This window comes from Fragaria vesca, linkage group LG4 (assembly GCF_000184155.1).
Source record: "Fragaria vesca subsp. vesca linkage group LG4, FraVesHawaii_1.0, whole genome shotgun sequence".
NCBI classification, from domain to species: Eukaryota; Viridiplantae; Streptophyta; class Magnoliopsida; order Rosales; family Rosaceae; genus Fragaria; species Fragaria vesca.
The window spans coordinates 22,856,981-22,877,590 of NC_020494.1; the positions used below are offsets into that span (position 1 = coordinate 22,856,981).

At 37.4% G+C, this 20,610-nt stretch overlaps 3 protein-coding genes across 3 annotated transcripts; 1 reads left to right on the forward strand and 2 right to left on the reverse strand.

Annotated features, from left to right (window-relative positions):
- Positions 1–7,254: 7,254 nt before the first annotated feature.
- On the forward strand, positions 7,255–10,739 carry LOC101301864 (phytosulfokine receptor 1-like). The gene has a single exon (XM_004297726.1). It carries the CDS (start codon positions 7,329–7,331, stop codon positions 10,392–10,394), a length of 3,066 nt encoding a protein of 1,021 aa, XP_004297774.1. The 5' UTR covers positions 7,255–7,328; the 3' UTR covers positions 10,395–10,739.
- Positions 10,740–12,318: 1,579 nt separating this feature from the next.
- Positions 12,319–16,812, reverse strand: LOC101302157 (aldo-keto reductase family 4 member C9-like). The gene is made up of 3 exons (XM_004297727.1): positions 15,790–16,812; positions 14,825–15,079; positions 12,319–12,843 (listed from the first exon to the last, which is right to left on the reverse strand). The coding sequence occupies exons 1-3, from the start codon at positions 16,354–16,356 to the stop codon at positions 12,577–12,579; spliced, it is 1,089 nt and encodes a 362-aa protein (XP_004297775.1). The 5' UTR covers positions 16,357–16,812; the 3' UTR covers positions 12,319–12,576.
- Positions 16,813–17,284: 472 nt separating this feature from the next.
- LOC101302448 (inositol oxygenase 1-like) lies at positions 17,285–20,486 on the reverse strand. Its single transcript, XM_004297728.1, has 11 exons — positions 20,257–20,486; positions 20,028–20,133; positions 19,311–19,392; positions 18,997–19,201; positions 18,852–18,911; positions 18,690–18,742; positions 18,444–18,566; positions 18,261–18,330; positions 18,089–18,167; positions 17,856–17,937; positions 17,285–17,711 (listed from the first exon to the last, which is right to left on the reverse strand). Exons 1-11 carry the CDS (start codon positions 20,285–20,287, stop codon positions 17,685–17,687), a joined length of 918 nt encoding a protein of 305 aa, XP_004297776.1. The 5' UTR covers positions 20,288–20,486; the 3' UTR covers positions 17,285–17,684.
- Between the last annotated feature and the right edge of the window lie 124 nt (positions 20,487–20,610).

Genomic DNA, 20,610 nt, shown 5'->3' on the forward strand with positions numbered 1-20,610 from the left:
AGAATAAATATAATATTACTTTTTTGTTTAATTAGTATCCTTAATAGTCATTGTGTAAGAGAATAGATATGTCATTTTAATAATTCATAATGAAGTGAGGTCAAGTGAGAAAATTTGGAGGTCCTAATAGCCGCACTCATAAAGGAAAATGATTCTTGGCCTTGATAAAACTTAAAATTTGTGGCCTTAATCTTAGGTCGCATGCTACCTACGTCACTTAGACACATCACTAATTAAAAAGATTATGTCCTGTCGTTCTTAAGCAAAAAAACAATCTTATCTTTCTAAATCCAATGGCTTTAGATTATTTTGTCTTTTTATTGAGAGAGAAAATTATTTTTGTCTTTCTTTTATATTTAAAATATATATATTTCTAGCATTTTTTCTTTTCTTTTCATCACTATCATGGATTGAACACTAAAATATAGTGTGAAAATACATATATTTCATAAATATATATATATATATGAAATATATAAGAAGAAACAATTTCGTGCAGGAGAAAAAATTTACATTTGTATATAATTTGTTCAAAATAAAGTTTATATATACGTAATCATCCAAAAGAAATTTGATAGAGATTTTCTATTTTTATTTTATTTTTAAATTTCGATACAAAATATGGCTAGCTTATATATAGATATCATAATTTTACTCAAAAAAAGTAAATATTAAAATTGATAATTAAGTTAAAAGTCTAGAACTAAATTTTGATTCACAAAGATACAAGGAAATTTTAATAAATTTATGAAATTAATTTATGGTATAAAAGCATAATTTGATATGATTATTAACTTGGTTATTATTAATAAATTAATTAAATTTGGTATAAACACAGAACACATCCATATTAAGAGGGTAAGAAAATATTCTAAATTAGTATGTAGCATCCATTAATTGTTAAGTTTAAGATTGTATTTTTACCTAAGAATGAAATGACATGATTTATTAAATTGATTATGTGTCTATGTGACATGACATGTCACATATGATTAAGGTCAAAAATCTTAGGCATGCCACATATGATTAAGGTCATAAATCTTAGGCCTTATTAAGGCCCTCTAGCACTACCCTAATATATATTAGTGCGTACTAACATTCTTACGAAGACAAGGAGCACCGAAAGAAGCAAGAAGTACAGGAAGTGTTGCAATACGGGAAATCAAATTAATAGCCTAACAAATTAAGGAATGGTATGTTATGTGTTTTAATTAGGCTTACATTATTTTCCCTTGCGGATATCAAATTAATTTGGTAAGTGCTTTCCAGTTTCGACCAAAAGACAATGGCATCCAAAATAAGAAAAATAATCCAGAAGTGCTTGATTTTTTTTTTTTTCAGCTTGATGGGCCTTCTGTCGCTAATTAGCTTGATGGGCCATACCAAAACTAACTCATTATACTCATGATGAGGACGGAAACAATCCTCATGTTTTTGTGTCGTATGGAAACTAACTCATTTCCGATGAGGAGATTTGCATTTCCAATGAGTCGAAGCCGAAGTGCCCACAATATTTTTGCATATGAACTTCAAATCTTAACAATATTTCTAAGAAGATATCTTTCAACAAAATTATTCACAAAAAATTACATTGAACCCGTTTGTTATTCCAAGAGTTATTGAGGTTGTTTGGCATCCTCCAGTCATTGGGTGGGTGAAGATTAATTCGGATGGAGCTTGGAAGCATGCAGAGGGTGTTGGAGGTTTTGGTGCTGTTTTTCGTGACTTTAAAGGTCACGTTCTTGGTGCTTTTTCTTCCAACATTGACATTCCCAGTTCAGTAGCAGCAGAGGTGATGACAGTTATAGTTGCTATTGAGCTTGCTTGGGTACGAGACTGGAAACACATTTGGTTAGAGGTTGACTCATCACTTGTGTTAGACTATCTACAGTCTCCTTTGCTTGTACATTGGCATATACGTGTTCATTGGCTTAATTGTTTACGTTACATATCGAAGATGACCTTTCGATCTTCTCATGTTTTTCGTGAAGGGAATAAGGTTGCAGATGCTCTGGCTAATCACGATACATCATTAACACAGCTGGTTTGGTGTGATTCACCTCCTCTTTTTATTTTGTCATATTGTAGTAGTGACCTTATGGGTCTTCCCCAATTTCGGTTTTCATAGTTTTGTTTCGTTGTTGTTTTGTTATGAGAGGTTTTGGTCTAATCCCCCTCTCTTGATGTTTCTTTTTTTCTTTTTTAATACATAAGAGTGTTAGGGGGTCATTCCTCTCTCACTCATCTTTCAGCAAAAAAAAAAAAAAACCCGTTTGTTGTTCCTTTGGTGACAATAAGAGGTTCTTCTCTCTTTCTCAGTCATATTTCAGCCCAAAAATAAACATTGAACTGGTAATCCGGTTTGTTAATAAATTAAAGCGTGTTAAACTAGACGGAAAAAGTGTAGTTAGGTATATGCACCAAACCTCCGTTTCCAAAACTTGAGAAGATACGCATATCTTCCACTGAAGCAAGGGTGCATGGCAGTTGTAGACCTCCATGTTTGGCTTGTTTTAAATACCAATGTAACACCATGATTAGTGTAGATACTACGTACGTTCCATGGAATAATTCTCATCGATCTCTGGCTATGTATATATTACAACAGCAATTAGGTAGCTAGGTTGCTTCATGAGTCATGATCACCAAACCAAACAAACCATGATTATCTGATTGATATGTAGCGATAATATATTTGGAAAACAAATCGATCATGATCTCGATCAGTCGGGCACTAAAACTGCGAACACGTACGTACGCCACCAAGGCAATATTCCACCATGATCCACCACATCGCTTAGTTCCGGTCGGCCAACTCGCGTAGTGGCTCAGAAAATATATAACCAATTAAGTGATCGATCAACTGATCATGACTCATGAATGTAAGTTATATAACTATATGAATATAGAGCTTGTTAATCAAGCTAACTTGTATGTAATTATACTTGTTGGTAATGTTAGTGCTAGCTCCACTCCATGATCGATCACTAGCTATGAGTACGACTATGAAGTCCACTCCATATACATCCATATCTATGATCGATCACCATGAGGTACATCATCACTCATCAGTGAAGACGTACTCGATCGATCTTGTAGCTAGTCTTGAAGAGCTAGTACGTACATCATCAGTGAAGACGCACATACTCTTGTAGTCTTGCACTTCATTATTTGAGATATGGATATGGGACTATGCGTTATCGACTAGCTAGCTAGTATAACCAACTTTTCAACAAGCAGTCACGTAGTTTGAGCGGTTAACCCTAGCTAGCTACGTACTTGTCTACGAACCAGTCGTACGTACGTAGCTTAACCAAAATACATATCTACGTACACGTGAGCTGTTGTTGATCGACTTGAAGTAATGGATCGGAAACCATCGATCATATATACATGATGAGGTCGACATGCTTCATTGTTCAAAAATATCAGAACACACGTACGTACGTGTTCGATCCAAAAAAAAACTCATGCCATGGATAACCAATAGTACTAGCTTTTAATTTGATCGATCTCAATATTTCTCAAACCGTAGTTTTATACGTATTATAGTATACACGATTACACTATCAGCCCCATCTATACGCATGTATCTGATTCGTGATTTGATGTATTAAAACACGCTTGGGATTTGACGGCCTAAATAAGCTAGCTAGCCGACATATATATACGCACAGTTGTTTTGATTTCTTCTGAAAATTAAAGTTTGAATTAATTAGTGTACGACGCTACTATAACTTGAGGGTTCAGGCACTTAATAATAATTATAGATAGCGGCGGTGTTAATAATCTGATAATTAACAAACAATTAGCTAGGGTTCAAAGTCAGACTCTCTGTACTGTAGTATGACTGGCCCACAAGATCGATCGGGCTCCACTGCTGTGTGAAGTATGAACATTTGGGAGGGGCCTACCGGCCGTTCATACTTGACTGTTCCGATCCGGTGAGGGTTGGTCGGGTTCGTATTCAGAATTGGACAGTTGATGAGTCGACGGAGACATTCTTATTTGACTATTACAAAACAAGACACACAGGTCCGTCACGTCGTCGATCATTTTCCAATTATCAAACCACGAGTACGTCCCAAATTAACTAAACGCTCGCCATCACAAGCCCCTACAAGTTCTAGGGTTTTCTACTTTCTTTTTCCTGCATGCTGTGGTATCTGATCGAATTAGTACATCCGATCCTAAAGGGAAATCCATATATTTGAGTTGTTTCTTGCCAAGCAAGCAAGCTTATTGTTTGCTTGCTGTAATATAGTTGGGTTTCGTTTTCTGAAACAGTGTTTTTCTGAAATAAAGCTGCTTGCATTGCAGCATCTTCAGCTCCCTAGTTGAAGATGATGGTATAAGCTTAATTAAGGCCGGGATAATATCAATCACCCTAGTTGTACGTTAGGGTTAAAATAATGCATTATGAAAATTATTGACTAGAACATTCCAATTTCTGTATATCATTTCCATAGATAAATTACCCTAAATTAAGCATGACATATATAGCGCCAGCTGTTTAGAAAAAAACAAGTTGAACAAAAAACTGATCTTGAAAACCAGAGCCAAGTCTTGAATGTCAGTAATCTCAGATATGGTGGTCTGTATACGGCAAATGGATTGGGCAGGTTTTTCTAACTTGTCTCATTTTTTTAAGCGAGGCATAGTATATATGTAGAGGTTTGACAATATATATTCACCTAATTTTAAGAATAACTGATGAAATATATTCAAGAGTCATGATCAACCAGAAGAAGAATATTCGTAAGTATCGAAAGGAACTTGTAATATAGTACGTACTATTTCGTTTTCACTTTCGAAGAAGAAGTACGTACTAGCTAGCTAGTTGGTTCTGAAGTGCAAACATAGGATTTTTTTTGCAGATTAATGTAGTAAAAACTGTAATATGATCCATATATAACAAAAAGAAAAGGAATATATACAGCACACTTGTGTGACTTGAATCTGAATTCCACAAGTTGATCTGGTCTCGTCTCATCTAACACAACATGTTTTATACCAATAAAATTTTAGATAGTCATGCATGGATGATTTTTTTCAATATTTCCCACTCGATGGCGATTTGTTTAAATGTCAGCATATAGGAATGAATTTTATTTGACCATTATTTCAACGGTATTGTATCTGAGTTTATCAATTTTTCAGAAGAAATTCATTTTCCACTTGTAGTCTCTAGCTGGCTCTGACTTTGGTGTTCTTGTAACGTTGTTGGTATCGGGAGGAATCCTAATTCAAGAACAAGTCTAACATATGGAACACGAAATGGTTTTTAAGAGAATACCTTAATCAATTTGAGGCAATTGTTATTATTCTGAGTTGGATAATTAGAGAGATATACATATAGTATTGTACGTTGCAGTTACTTTAACTTTCATTCGTCTCGTCTCATGACTCATCAGTTTTAGTCCATCCAGTTTAGGCATATTTTCAGAGAAGCAAATTTTGTTGCCGACAAGTTGGCTGACCTCTGTCATGATAGACTGAGCCCCTGCTGTTTGGTTGTCATGTCTCCCCGTTACTGTGTTCCCAGCGTTCCATCTATATCAGTTGGGCTGGGGTTGTGTTCGTGGCTTTTCGTTGTAGTTGTTTCTATGCTTGTATCACAAAAAAAAAAAAAATCATTTTAACCAATTGAGAGGTTGCATGTCTTCACTCCTATATAACCAAGTACTTTTCTAAGCATAAACTCTTTTCATTTTGTCCCGACGACACGTCCGATGACGCTATATCATTGAACATGAGTTGTGGATGCCTGTCTGGTGGTCGTGCCTTCTAGGTTAGTGGCGGTGGAAGAAGAGAGTTAAGTTGTTCAAGGAGGACGGACCGAGAAGTTGTTGGCGGGTTTAAGTGAAGCATGGGTTGCTCTAACATGGATGTCATGTCATCAGAGAGGAGTTGCGGTGCATGTATTGAGGTGAATTAGATCAGAGCGGCAATGTGGTGCGACAGGGAGAACATGGCGATGAAGGCCTGCCCAAATCGATTTACTCGATACAGTTTGAGTCTCTCTGATACGTTTTGTTCCAACTTGGAGGGTGGTGTGCTGCTTCCTCGTGATATGACACGGACTGTGGGGCTCTTCTAGCTAGTGGTAGAGCGACGATATGTGCTCATATGCGTCGCGCGCAGGTTCTTTAGGCTAGATTTTTTAGGAAGCATGCTTCTTAAGGTCTAGTGGGTTATAGGTTGGGGCTAGGTCTGAGGGTTTTATTTTTTTTTTTTTAAGCGAGGGTTTCAGGTCTTGATCTGTTTGGTGTCATTGGTCGAGTGGATGTGCCATGGTTTTGGTGTTGTCCCCATGGACTATCAGTTTAAAGTCGGTGTTTTTTTTGTTGTCAATGTAATAAGGAGATACCTCTACGTATGTATACTAACAGTTTTGGTATATGACGTTGGAAGTGGTTGTCTTTTCTTGAGATCGGCTGTAAGGACATATTTATCGAGGCTTATGAAATATATTTGGTTGTAGTCGAGCAACATCAATTCATGTCGTTGGTATTTTATTTAGTGCTATGTGACCGGGATTTTAGATAGTATCAGATAAACTAAAACTCGATCACGATCCAAGTTGGTGAAGCGAGATTGATACTTGATAGTGCAGTTTCTTTGTTTTTTTGGTTACATGATAGTGCAGTTTCTTTGCTACATTATCTTTCGTTTTCTTAAACCTAACGAGACATTTTACCGTAAAAATGGTGAATGAACAGAGACAACTGTCAAACGTCATAAAACGCGATCCTGGAACGGGCGCAGTTTATAAGACTGTGTGCACGTGTCGACACCCCTTAGTTGACTTTGCTCCTATCTCCGCTGTCGTTACCTCAACCTCATTTTCATTACACCGGCACCGGCTACCGCCGGTCACCACTTTCACACAGACGAATATAGAAACAAGCCTCGCAGCCCAACTTTGAAAAAGGTAACAAACCAAAAAGCCAAGCTCTTTAGTTCACTAATCCATCCATACCTTCCTTGAGTTCCTTCCTTCCTCACTCATTGTTTCATACCAGAAAGAAGAAGCGTGTTCCAACTCAAAGACTCAACCTTTCTTGCAAGGTCCGTCTTTTATTGTTCATGCTTGTTTTTGTGTTATTGTTATTGTTTTGTGCATACAACACAGCCCATTATTTAGTTTTGCTTGATTTTGATTTGGGTTTTGTTGTTGTTTGTGGTTCAGGTCTGAGCAGTAATGATTGAGGCAGCAAAACCCAGTTCAGAATTCAGAGTTCTTGGCAAGGGTTTAAGTGCTGCTACTTGACTGTACATTCTTGATTTCTCTTCAAAGTTGCAGGCTTTATTGGTGTGTGGTATAAATGGGTGTTCAAGATTTGTGGGTGGTCATCTTTGTTATTGGGTTTTGCTTCCAAGCTCAGGTTTTGAGCTCTCAGAACCTGACCTGCAATCTCAATGATTTGAATGCATTGGAGGGTTTCATGGGTGGTCTGCAGAGTGCCCTTGGTAATTGGGGCAGGAATTTCTCTGATGATTGCTGTAAATGGGCAGGTATTACTTGCAACTCTTCCTTCTCTCTTGGATTGGATGATTCTGTTGATAGTTATAGAGTGGTTGAGTTGGATCTTTCGAGTAGGAGACTATATGGGAACCTTTCTGAATCTTTGGGGAATTTGGAACAACTTAGAGCCCTCAATCTTTCTCACAATTTCCTTAAAAAATCACTTCCTGCTTCACTTTTCCAATTACCAAACTTAGAGTACTTAGACTTGAGTTCTAATGACTTTTCTGGCCCCATTCCAGTCGATTTCAATTTACCTTCGATTCTGTCACTTGACATCTCTCAAAATTTCTTGAATGGTTCTATTCCACAAAGCATTTGTGTAAATTCTACTCGGCTTCGGGTACTGAAGCTGGCTGTGAACTACTTGTCTGGTAGTCTTCCAGAAAGTCTTGGCAATTGTAGTTCCTTGGAGGACCTTTGTCTCCTCACGAATAATCTCTCTGGTGGTGTACCTGAAGGTATATATCAGCTGCAGAATCTGACCAGATTGACCATTGAAGATAACAAGCTTACCGGGCCGCTGAGCAAAGAAGTTGGTAACCTGATCAACCTTACTCGGTTGGATATATCAACTAATTGGTTTTCAGGGACCATTCCGGACATCTTCCACAGCCTCCGGAGGTTACAGTTTTTTGTTGCTCATTCCAATAATTTCAGTGGTCCGATACCCCCTTCCTTGTCAAGTTCTCCAACCATCTCGTTGCTGAATGTGAGAAACAACTCATTGGATGGTCCAATTGATCTAAATTGTTCAGCAATGACAAGTTTGGTCTCTCTTGATCTAGGTTCAAATCAGTTTGATGGGGATATTCCATCTAATCTTCCCACTTGCCGGCATTTGAATAATATAAATCTTGCCAGGAACAACTTGGTTGGCCAAATTCCTGACAGCTTCAAGGACTTTCATACTCTCAGTTACCTCTCACTTTCAAATGCCAGCTATTCTAATCTATCATCTGCCCTTCATATCTTACAGCAGTGTCAGAATCTAACCACTTTGGTTCTCACCATGAACTTCTATGATGAAGAATTGCCAGCTGATCCAAACCTTCATTTTCCAAGGTTGAAGGTATTTATTCTTGCAAATTCTCGGCTCACAGGTTCGATACCCCAATGGTTGAGGAAGAGCAGCAGATTGCAGTTATTGGATATATCATGGAACCGCTTGAAGGGTACAGTTCCAGCTTGGTTTGGCAATTTTACTAATCTCTTCTACTTGGACATATCAAACAATACTTTTACTGGGGAGATCCCGAGTAGTTTAACCGGACTACAGAGCCTCATTGATGGGAATTTTTCCTCAGTTCCGGAACCTTCCCCTGATTTTCCTCTTTTCCAGAAAAAGAATGTAAGTGCAAGGGGATTGCAGTACAATCAAGTTTGGAGCTTTCCACCGACGCTGGAACTTAGCAACAATAATTTCAGTGGACAGATCTGGCCAGAATTTGGGAATCTGAAATCCCTTCATGTATTGGATCTGAAGTGCAACAATTTATCTGGACCAATTCCAAGTTCTCTTTCTAATATGGTCAGCTTAGAGACTTTGGATTTGTCTCATAACAAGCTTTCAGGGATAATACCCAGTTCATTGATTCGCCTCAGTTTTTTGTCCAAGTTCAGTGTTGCAGACAATCAATTAGAGGGGGAGATCCCTAGTGGAGGTCAGTTTGGGACTTTCCCAAATTCAAGCTTTGAAGGGAACAACAATCTTTGTGGTGACCATGCTCCTCCATGTCCATCCAAGGTTTATACTGATCTCGATCAAACCAGAAAATCAAGAATGAATGTAGGATCTATTATTGGTATAGCTGTTGGAACTGTATTTGGAACAGCAATGCTTTTTGCTCTCATATTCATAATTGTGATTCGGGGACATAGTCGAAGAGAGGTTGATCCTGAAAAAGAGCATGATATGGAAGAGAAGTATTTGGAAGAACTTGGTTCAAAATCAGTGGTTCTTTTCCAAAACAAGGAGAACAATAAAGAACTCTCTCTTGACGACCTCCTGCACGCCACCAACAATTTTGATCAGGCAAATATCATTGGCTGTGGGGGTTTTGGTCTGGTTTACAAAGCCACCCTCCCTGATGGTAAGAAGGTTGCAATCAAGCGCCTGTCTGGTGACTGTGGCCAGATGGATAGAGAATTCCGTGCTGAAGTTGAAGCACTGTCAAAAGCTCAACATCCAAATCTTGTCCATCTTCAAGGGTATTGCACTTATAAAAGTGACAGGCTTTTGATATATTCTTACATGGAGAACAGTAGTCTCGACTATTGGTTGCATGAAAAGCTGGATGGGGCATCCTGTCTAGATTGGAATACAAGGCTTAAAATTGCTCAAGGGGCAGCAAGGGGGCTTGCTTATTTGCATCAATCATGCGAACCCCATATTGTTCATCGGGATATAAAGTCAAGTAATATTCTTTTAGATGAGAATTTTAAAGCCCACTTAGCTGATTTTGGTCTTGCAAGGCTCCTGCTTCCCTATGATACTCATGTAACAACTGATCTTGTTGGGACATTGGGCTACATTCCTCCCGAGTATGGCCAAGCCTCTGTTGCTACTTACAAGGGCGATGTGTACAGTTTTGGGGTTGTTCTTTTGGAGCTTCTAACTGGAAAAAGGCCTATGGATATGTGCAAGCCAAAAGTAGCTCGGGATTTGATCTCTTGGGTGTTTCAGATGAAGAGGGAGAAGAGGGAAACTGAAGTGTTTGATCCAGTCATTTATGACAAGCAGAAAGATCAGGAGCTTTTGTGTGTTTTAGAGATTGCATTGCTTTGCTTAAGTGGATGCCCTAAGGTGAGACCTTCTACTCAGCAGCTAGTTTCTTGGCTCGATAATATCAACATCAAAATCTAGCTTTTCTTTTTGTAGATAAACCAGGGAAAACCCTGATTGCATGTACATCTAGAGATATTACTACTTCTGAAAGAAGTTCAATTTCTATATCTATAATGCTGTTTTGCTGTAAATATGAATCCACACAATTGCTTATATAATGAGAAGAGTATTTCCACAATTCCTGAATCCTTTGTGTTGGTTCATGGAATGGTATGCATGCAGAAATGGTTCTCCTATTGAATGTGGGAAAATAGTCTGCTATGATTTCTAATGTACAAGGTTGTCCGTATATCGGTGTATTTCTCCTTATACTTTTCTACTTATTTTATGTATTTGATGTCAACAGTCAAGGTTGCATCACTTCTTTTTATATTCTGTCATCTTGGCTGTAGGGTTCAACCATTTGTAGGATCTCTCTCCCAAAAAAAGAAAAAAAGAAAAAAAAAAAGATAGTCTTACCATTGAAGTTTGTTAGATGAAGAACGAGGCATGTAGAAAATCAAGGATTTAATGACGACCAAAATGAAAATGACATGCATGTGTGCAATTTTGCCTATCATAGATTCATAGCCATAACCAACAGCCACCATCAATCTGTGAAAGTCCACAACACCCCACTAAATAGTGAAGTCTATTTCTTTGACATTAAAATTTTGGTCAGAAAGGACGGTTTACATTTCATTTTCAGTTTCATGCAATATTAATTTTTATATAGTCAAAATATTCTTGCTGGGGGGTTCAATTTTCAACTGGGGTGCAAATTGTAATGGTGGCGACTTGTTCTTCTTGTGGAATTCTGGAATCAAGATGAGAAAATCAAACAAAAGAAGGCACGGGAATTGGGAAAGAGGAGAAGGCACTTTTGTTTTAGATCAATTTAATAATAGAGATTGCGAGAAGTCTGTGTTTGTGTTTGTGCTTGTGTAGCTGTAGCTGTAGGAGTTGAAATGATGCACAGGTCCCATATGGACAGGCTGCAACTCAATTTTGTGAACCAGACAGGTACAAAATTTATAAAGGTCAAAATTCACATATTATACAAAAATTTATTAAAACGAATTTACATTTTTTCTAAAATATTTTCCTCATCAATATATCCGGTTTTTTTGTTTTAGGAATGTTTTGTTCTGATGAACTGTTCCTCCAGAAAGACATTTCTGGTTTTATTTTGAGGGAGGCTTCTAAAGACGAAATATTTATCGAAAGTGTCACAAAGGTGTAAATCTTTTTGATATATTATGTCATTTATGTGTAGTTTTTAAAAAATTGTTATTAGAACATGCATCCTTTTTTAAATTATTGGTTGGTAAAAGTATGGTCCTGCAAATTTAGGAGTCATAGACTGGTTTTGCCGGGAATCGTCATTCAGTTTCCATTATCTTCAACCACAATGTTATTGAGGCGATGAAAACCAAACCAAAGCCACTTTGGCTTCTCATAACATCCACACAAGACTATGGACCCGTTTGTTTGCACTTTGCAGTGCTTGTAGAAATGTTCGAAGCGCTTTCGGATAATGAAAGCTGCTTCTGTTCAGTGTTCGAACAGAATCATGAGAAAAGGGACTTCTAAATGCTTTTACAGAAAGCGTCGACTTCGCCAAAACACTTCATGTAAAAGCACTTCCAGACACCAAACAAGTGCTCGATAAGCTTGCAAGTGTATCGTGAAGCAAGTTAATGACATAACAATGAACCATATCCATGACTGTAGTCTGCATATAACCACAAAATGTCTGGCCGGAAACAGAAAGAAAAAGACAACCACAAAACAATATCCACTTGGGATGATCGATTTGATCCTTTGCATTAATTTTCACAGCATAGGCTGCGTGACTTGATATGGTAGCTATTAATGAGAGAAATTTCTTAGAATGTGCACAAGGCCACAACAGATCATCCAAAAGCTAATTACTAAAAGAATCTAGGATAAACATGAACATGAGAAGAAAAGAAAAGAGGAAACAATCACTTTGGTTTTTTGCAAATGTTTCATCAATACACCTATTAGAAGTGGAACATGTTTGTTTAACACAGAAATATTTGCCACTTCAATTAATAATATCTGTTTTGACATTCTAATCAGCATCCACAAACTGCAAATCTTGCAAAACAATTGGCATACACATATCATATCAAAAGATCATCACTTGTTCGAACAAAAATGGCATCCACATTATCTAAAGATATGATTGAATATATCAGGCATTGGATTCCATGTCATCTTCCATCTCATGCACAGCTTGAAGTGGACCACATCCACTTTCCGACACAAAGCCACTCTCCGAAAGAGTATTCAAAGGGCTGTTTCCAAATAAGCATACCTGTGGTTCAATGTGGTTCAACCGATTCCACTCGTCGTCTGTCAGCGACCAACTGAAGATGTCTATGTTTTTTCTTATTCTATCTGGCTTCAAGCTACATGGTAGGACGCTGGTTCCTCTTTGCAACCCCCAGCGCAAAATTACCTGAAACAAATATTAATCACTGGTTATAAAATATGAGGCATAACGATATATCACTATATCACTATGCAATGCTTCCCCCTTCCCCTCCCACCCACCCCCACACACAATATACTAAAATCAATGGCAAGCACTGTGTTTGTTTCTATTCTTAATTGACAACAGAATCATCTAGAAATTTAGTTCATTATGCAGCTTTCTTCTCTTGGCATCCAAAACCGAGTGCTATTTTTTATATTTGCAGATGATTTGATAATAAGGATAAGGTGAAGGCATTGGTTTCCGTTACTAACATAACCATGCTTACTGAACTGAAAGATGAAAAGTAAAACACAAACGATTCAACACCAATACATTGAGAAGTTGAAATTGATAAGGAAAGTTCAATAATTATATCATGCTGCAAAGACCTTAGAACTTTAATTACCACTCTTAGAAGAAAGCAGCACAATATACATTGCATTTAAAGACCACATAGGAATAGGATTAACCAAATCAAGCTTTTATGCAAGCGATCATGATTATTATCATGATGTACTAGTCATTTATATCTAAAAAACATGCTACTACTTCTAATTCAGAACTAACATCTGCTTCAAGTAACTAAGCACAGTAGCCTAGGTGGAAAGGGAGCTTGATGTTCGGAGCGTGATCATTTATTCATAATTCTTAAGCTAATATCACTCACACCAAGTAGATTGCCTAAACTAAAATCCGGAAGATCCATGCTCTATATAATAAAACCATCAGTTCATAAATTTTTGCCCAAAAGTATACCCTAATAACCTCTTACAAGATTACCAATTATTTTGTAGGCCATCACCTAGAACTTTAGTTTGAACTAGCCACACATCCTAAAAGCTACCAATCTTCAGTTGGGCCTCAGTCCTAATTTAAGAAATGTCAGTAGCCTGAAAATGTTCCAATTTAATCTGATCAAGTTAGAAAGATAGTGCTTTAGCATTTTAATCTCCCCATTCTTATGGTTTTTCCTCAACAGTAGAGACTCCAATTGTTAAAAAGCATTTCTCCCTCGTACTACATCTTTAAATCCCAAATTAACATTGTCAATATGAACATCCTGCATTCATAATTTTGGTCTCCTCTGCACAATCGTACAAGACTATGGTCCTTTATCATTTGAAAACAAGCTTGTCATTAGACAGGGAACAAATGTAGCACAGATAACAAAGATTATGCCTTTGTCTCCAAAAATTGGAAATGGTTTCAGTTCAGTGCAACAAAGTGCAGGGATCATTTCATCTCTTGGTGAGAGTTAACCAAGATCATGAATATTCATTTCCTCAAAGTTCAAATGCTTCAATCTAGATGATAAGTTGCCAAATGTAAAAGAAATGCCACCTCAAAGTATCCATAGCACACCCAAAATACACCCGCAACATGGCTGACTGTTATGTGAAACAAACTTCTCCAGGAAAAAGAAAAAATAAAAGTCCTATATAATAAGAGGTGTTACATAATTGGAGGCTGAAAATCTTATGAGATCCTTTTTGAAGAAGAAAATTGCTTTAAAATCTCTTCAGCCGTTCCAGTGAGTGGGAATACTTATTCGTATCACTGTATATTACAATCATGCCAGATGGAGAATCAACGCTCTAAAAAATTGCACTTTTTATGCTGCTTCCTGCTTGTGTGCAAGCTTTGATGAAAACTAGGTGAACTAATCAATATATTTACAGTGTTATTGAACCCTTGATATTAATTGTGGATGTGAACTGTGGAGAAAAGGTTTAGGATGGTGGTGCAAACTTCAGATCTTAGGGAATGTATAGAAGCCTATATTGAGCATGGTGTTGTAATAACAATATATGCATATTATGGACATTATGAATAATACTTCAATATCATGAATCAAAACTTGGATGAGAACAAACATAATCTTGGTATACTATCTGCTATGGAAATAGATAAAATGAGATGCTATATTCAAAGAAAGAAGAATAGATCACTGAATCTAACGTACCTGCTCAGGTGTTTTTCTGAGTCTGTCTGCTATTTGTTCAACTGTTGACAATTTCAGCATAGGCCCATGCACAGACCTAGACCTCCTGAATGATATGCGAGGAGTTCCAGGCTCATCTTCCCCACCTGAACTGCTATCAGATGGTCCAGGATTTGAAGCTGGGACTCCTAAGGGCGTGTGAGCTGATACATGAATACCTTTCAATTGACATAATTTCACAAGTTCATCTTGCCTCCAAAAAGGGTGCAACTCCACCTAAAAATTCAATCACTTGTCAGTTAACGACTTAAAGAAGACTTATTCAGTAATGACAAGTATGGAATTCATTCTTAAAGAAGGTTTGTAGAAACAAAATAACAGCCACGATTTATTTTACACAAAGAAATCTGGATCCTCATAGAGCCATTGAGATGATAATAATCACAATGAGTATAAATGTAGCAAAGATGAAAAGACATCAACTTATCATGACAGAAGAGACAGGAACTGTTGTGTGGCTGGTACAGATTGTAGGCCTATATGATCCAAATCGATGAGTTTCTATATTTCACATCGCATAGGGATACAGATAACAACGACCAGGAGATAAATGGGCTGTCTCCAACCAAGTGATGTATATGAAATGTTCTTGCATGTAAGCAGGTTCCTTTTCACAATAAATATAATCCCACAGCCAAATCCCAAATGTCCAGTACATACATCCGAATATATCATAAATGGTAGGAGATGTTATAAGTGAGGTATAGTGTAAATAAACTGCTCACTTAAAAATCAACTAATCAAGCCATGAGCATACGGATATATGAGAGCAGAAAAGGAGAAAACAACAACAAGAGAATTCATTGCAACATTCAACATGCATGAATATATGATTCAAAAAGGGACTTGGAATGCCTACTTATCAACTACTTGATAGAAGAGAACTAATGCTATGATGTTAAACTGTTGAATAGAAAGAACCCTACCTGATTGACTGCAGGTACAATCTTTGCAAATTTAAGCAACTGTTTGATCTGCTCAACACTGAAATTGCTGACCCCAATGGCTCTAACCAGACCCAACTCGACCAGTCCTTCCATAGCTTTCCATGCTTTCTTCAACCGATTCAAGAACTGCCTATACTCACTCCCGGATTTCGAAGGAGGATCAGTAGCATCACCAAAAGCAGAGCTGTCAGGCCAATGCATCAAATACAGATCCAAATATGAAACGCCGAGGTTCTTCAGAGAAACTCTCACATAATTCTCGATTTTATTGAGAGAATTCATTGTGCAGTAGAGCTTAGAAGTCAAGAAAACATCCTCCCTCTTCAGTGAACCCTTAAATGCTTCAGCTAATGCCTCACCAACTTCAACCTCATTACCATAAAGATGTGCACAATCTATGTGTCGGTAACCTACTGATAATGCTGTTTTCACAGCTTGAACACAAAGGTCTCCACCACTCTGCCATGTCCCAAGTCCAATGGCTGGGATTTTATCTCCTGTGTTCAACACAAAGTAGTTTCCTGGTAATCCTACCTTTCCTTTCATCCCCTCAAGCTCCTAAACCACACAGATAGATTCTAAACAACCCAGAAACCCAAAATCAACAGGCCACAATATAACACAAACCCAATTCTGCTCTATGAGCTCCAAGCAAATTATATAAACCCAAAATCTCAAAAATGGGAGCAAGTATGAAAAATCAAACAAAGACCCAATTCACCAAACACCAAAAGCTGAGGAACCCAACTCCTAGAAAATCAAAAGCAGCACTTCCAGTTCAAAAAGCTACAAACTTTGACAATAAAAACTGCACCTTCAGCTTCTCAAAATGCCTGAACTAGCTCTCTCACCTTGACAAGCAATAATACAAAAATCAATGCTGTAAACAATAAAAAAAAAAACAAATACAAATCGTATCAACTCTGTGTCTGGTTATTAAGTATTAACATAACAAAGGGTCATGGTCAACAACGGCAGCAGAGAGAAGTAAGAAGAAGAAAGAGAGAAAGAAACCCCCCAAAATACAAAACAAAAAGGCCTTAGCTGTAATATCAATCCTTTTCTCAAAGAGGAATTGCAAATGCCAAATAGTGCTCCCTCTCTATTATATTAATCAAACAAAAAATTGTCCTTTTCTTCTAGACATGAAAAAAGTTTCAAGAGGAAGACAATGATAGGGTTTTAGGGGATATAAAATTCAAGGTTTACACACCTAACTTAGAAGGGTCGTCTAAATCCACACCCACCACCCACCCAACTTACAACGACATATGCATTGACGATTCATGATACCAAAATATGACTTCAATGCTACTCCTTCCCTTCTATGGATACATATAGGTATCCACATTCCCTTTGATTCCACAGCTCTCTTTGTGTAAAAGTTGTAACGAACAACAAGGCTTTTGGCAATTATTGGCCATAATGGTAAAAAATGATAACTCCCATCAGTTTTGGGAAAAGTACACAAGTGATCCACAAGGTACAGACTTCGGAGTTTAAGACTCATTACACACTCCATGTGCCCTTCAAGCAATGAAAGCCTTGACCTATATCACAGAACAGAGAAAATAAACAAAGTTTGGTACTTGATATGTAACTTTGGTTGGAGCGTAAATAATGGAAGAGGTGTATGAGACAACAGAGGCAATGTTCTATGCCATAGATTTACTTCAAAGGTAGCATTGTTGATACATTGGTTTATTTACTAACTCAGGGGTAAAGGTAAAAACACCTCCTTCTGGAATAAGAAACATGAAAAGGAGAACAAAAACAAAGAACATGGAAACGAAAACGGAGAATCAAATGTGCTAAATCCGGTGTCTTTATTCAGCTACTACCATCTATTTCTTCACTGACATAACCTCCTAGTTTCACCATCTCAGTTTTGCAGGGAAGTACTGCACCAGAACAGAGAAAAAAGATGAGAACAAATAACCAAAAAGAGAAAACACTGCTCTAGTTTGATTCACAGAAATGGGAGGAAGAACATCCATGTGTAACTAGAGCTTTAGTAAGAAGTGAGTAAGAACACTAGGCTTTACCTTCTCAATTAGTGAGAGATAGTAGGGCTTGACTTTCTCAACATCAATCCGAACTTTGCTCTTACTGTAAAGGTCATACTTGCTGCATACATAAAATTGAAGTTAATTTCATTCCATAACAGATTTGGGAAAAGAATTATGGTAGGAATGGTAGCAATTCTACATTTCCTATATTCTGACTACAAATATCAACATTACTAGGTTCTCAAATGGAAAAATGGAAATATTCTTACTTGAATACTTTGAGCCACTTCAAATTCTCAATGTCCTCTTCATTCATCAAGTGCTTATATGCTCCTGCCCTGTGTAAAGCTGCAAAATACAATTGTGATCCGTTAGTCATAAATTAAAACAATCAACCAAATTTTTAAGTAGCATTGTTGTAAGGGATAGCTCACACAGTACCGTAAAATGAATGGTATCTGATGATGAAAAGACCAGCTGAAGGAAGAGTAGAGTTATTCCCCTTGGCCACCTGGAGACAGTACGGATAAGTCGACCATTAGAAGATTTTGAAAACATTATATGGGGTAAATATAGAAGGATGGTAGTGTATGGAGAATTGGGAGGCTTCGATAATATGCATACCAAGTACATGTAGTCATCGTGTCCCCATGACATCAGGACATTGTTAAGTCCGCAGCCTTCAGAGTAAATTCCATATTCAGTGTTATAAGCAGGATTGCTGTAGTCAGGATTCCCTTGGAAATGCTGCAAGGACAAACCTACACTATGTTAAAGACTACTAAAACAGATATACAGTGAGGGAAGCATGGAGTCAGTTCACACTATAGATCGATATAGTTCTTGGTACAAAGTTACTGAGAGAAAGACCTTGTGATGAACGATTGACCCATCAAAGGCACAGCCAACAGGAAATGTGTCTCCTGAAATTAGTAAATGGTCTTGGTCAGGTTCATTCTAAATAAAATCAACGAATGAAGGTTAAATTTCGCATATAGAACTAAGAGTTAGGAAATGGCAATCCATCCTCACCTACAACAGCCCACTGAGGAAGTTCACCAAAAGCAGGAAGATTAAGCACCTTTCCAAGATCTAAATTTCATGGAAGAGAGACAAATTGTAAACAATCAATCCGCTAAGTAGGATACGCAAATATTAGAAAGCAATAAGACTATACCATGGATCAGGGCAGTTAAATGTAGCCAGCCTTCTTTAGGGTAGTCTTTTCTGACAGCTTCAGCAGTCTGCAGCAGATGCTCAATCTGAGGCTCATCTAAATCAGGATCACTCTCATCCACAACTTCATTCAAAAGTTCACAGCATTCCCATATGCTCATTTCCACCTTGTCCAACTTTCCATATTCTTCTCTCATCCGCTTCACCTGCATTAGTCGGAACCAAATTCATTCCATACCACAATGTCACACAACACAAATCATTGACACCAATTAAGACACTGGCGAAAATCTTCACAGCTTATATTTCACTTACAAAGTCAACACTTTGGTTGATGTGCTGAATTCGGTAGAATAATTCAACCCCATCTCTCCGCTCACTATGAACATCGTAATCCCTGCATTGTGAACAAATATTAGAGAATATCAATGGAAAAATGAATAGCCTCTAACAAATTAGTGACAGTAAATCAAACAACTCGAAATATAAATTACTGTGAACTTCAATTCAAACCCTATGTTTTGGTAAGTGCCTAATTTCCTTTTTTAGTATTCCATGGATCGATATGTATTGGAGCACATTCACAGCCTCAATTAAGAGATTGATTCACTCAATCTCAGATTCAATCACAAGAGTGATTTCCTCCATTATTCAGAATTGAGTCCTAACTTATGTATAGTTTTGGATAGTTTTGATTCTGTAATTATAGGCATTACTATTCCTTATTTCCTTCTGTAAATGTCAAACACACTAGCCTATATTATGTAAGCTTTGTAATCAGTTTCGATTAAGGGAAATATAATTCTACAATATGTGTCAACATACATGTATGCATAATTTCATAAAACTCCTAGAAGAAAACCGAAGATCATACGCAATTCTGATATAGTCGTATACAGCTAAAATGCACATCGACAATTCTAATTCATACGAAATTCATAGAAGAGCAACACTATGTTCAATACTAATTTGGTCTAAAACAAACTCATATTCCACACATGCAGTTTTATAAATTAAAGGCAAGAACAAGACCTAAAAGTGTGGCCAAATGCGTTGGTCGTCGGCACCTCAAATCCTCCATCGAGCACCAGTTCATTCCCATTTTCTTCGTACCCTATTATTTCCTCCACCTCATCAACTGCTCATCAATTCATAATCAAACATACAAACGTCAATTTCAGACTAACACACAAGAAAAAATGTATACATCTAAAAATACAAACTCGATAGAACAAATAATAATGAAATTAGTAATGATCACCGAATTCAGGTTGGTCGATGATGATGGTCATCCTGCACAATCAAGATCGAAACGAAGGCAGAAGAAGAAGAAGGAACAATGCAGAGGTGGTGGTGGAGGCATGATTGGGATGAAAATGAGGGGAGGTATATATAGTCGGCCGGAGAGTCCTTCCCTGAGAATTAAGGGTGTGTGAGTCCTTCCACTGAAATTCCCGAGTCCTCGACTGAAAATGTTCCATTTCATGAGCCACTCAATCAAAAATAAGGCGCGCATATTTATGAGCTGTCACCTATTTTCTAAAATATATTAATTATTCATTGGGGGACCACAGGGATTAGGGATTGTGTATCCACGTCGTTGCTGACTCAGCTT

Excerpts from the sequence above, each read along its gene's own strand:
- LOC101301864 (XM_004297726.1), top strand. The coding sequence starts at position 7,329 with ATGGGTGTTCAAGATTTGTGGGTGGTCATCTTTGTTATTGGGTTTTGC.
- LOC101302157 (XM_004297727.1), bottom strand. The coding sequence starts at position 16,356 with ATGAAAGGAAAGGTAGGATTACCAGGAAACTACTTTGTGTTGAACACA. Across the intron at positions 15,080-15,789 it reads TTGTACCTGCAGTCAATCAG|GTGGAGTTGCACCCTTTTTG; the intron begins GTAGGGTTCTTT and ends TTGAATTTTTAG. Across the intron at positions 12,844-14,824 it reads TCAGAAAAACACCTGAGCAG|GTAATTTTGCGCTGGGGGTT; the intron begins GTACGTTAGATT and ends TATTTGTTTCAG.
- LOC101302448 (XM_004297728.1), bottom strand. The coding sequence starts at position 20,287 with ATGACCATCATCATCGACCAACCTGAATTCG. Across the intron at positions 20,134-20,256 it reads CATCGACCAACCTGAATTCG|TTGATGAGGTGGAGGAAATA; the intron begins GTGATCATTACT and ends ATTGATGAGCAG. Across the intron at positions 18,912-18,996 it reads TTTAACTGCCCTGATCCATG|ATCTTGGAAAGGTGCTTAAT; the intron begins GTATAGTCTTAT and ends CATGAAATTTAG.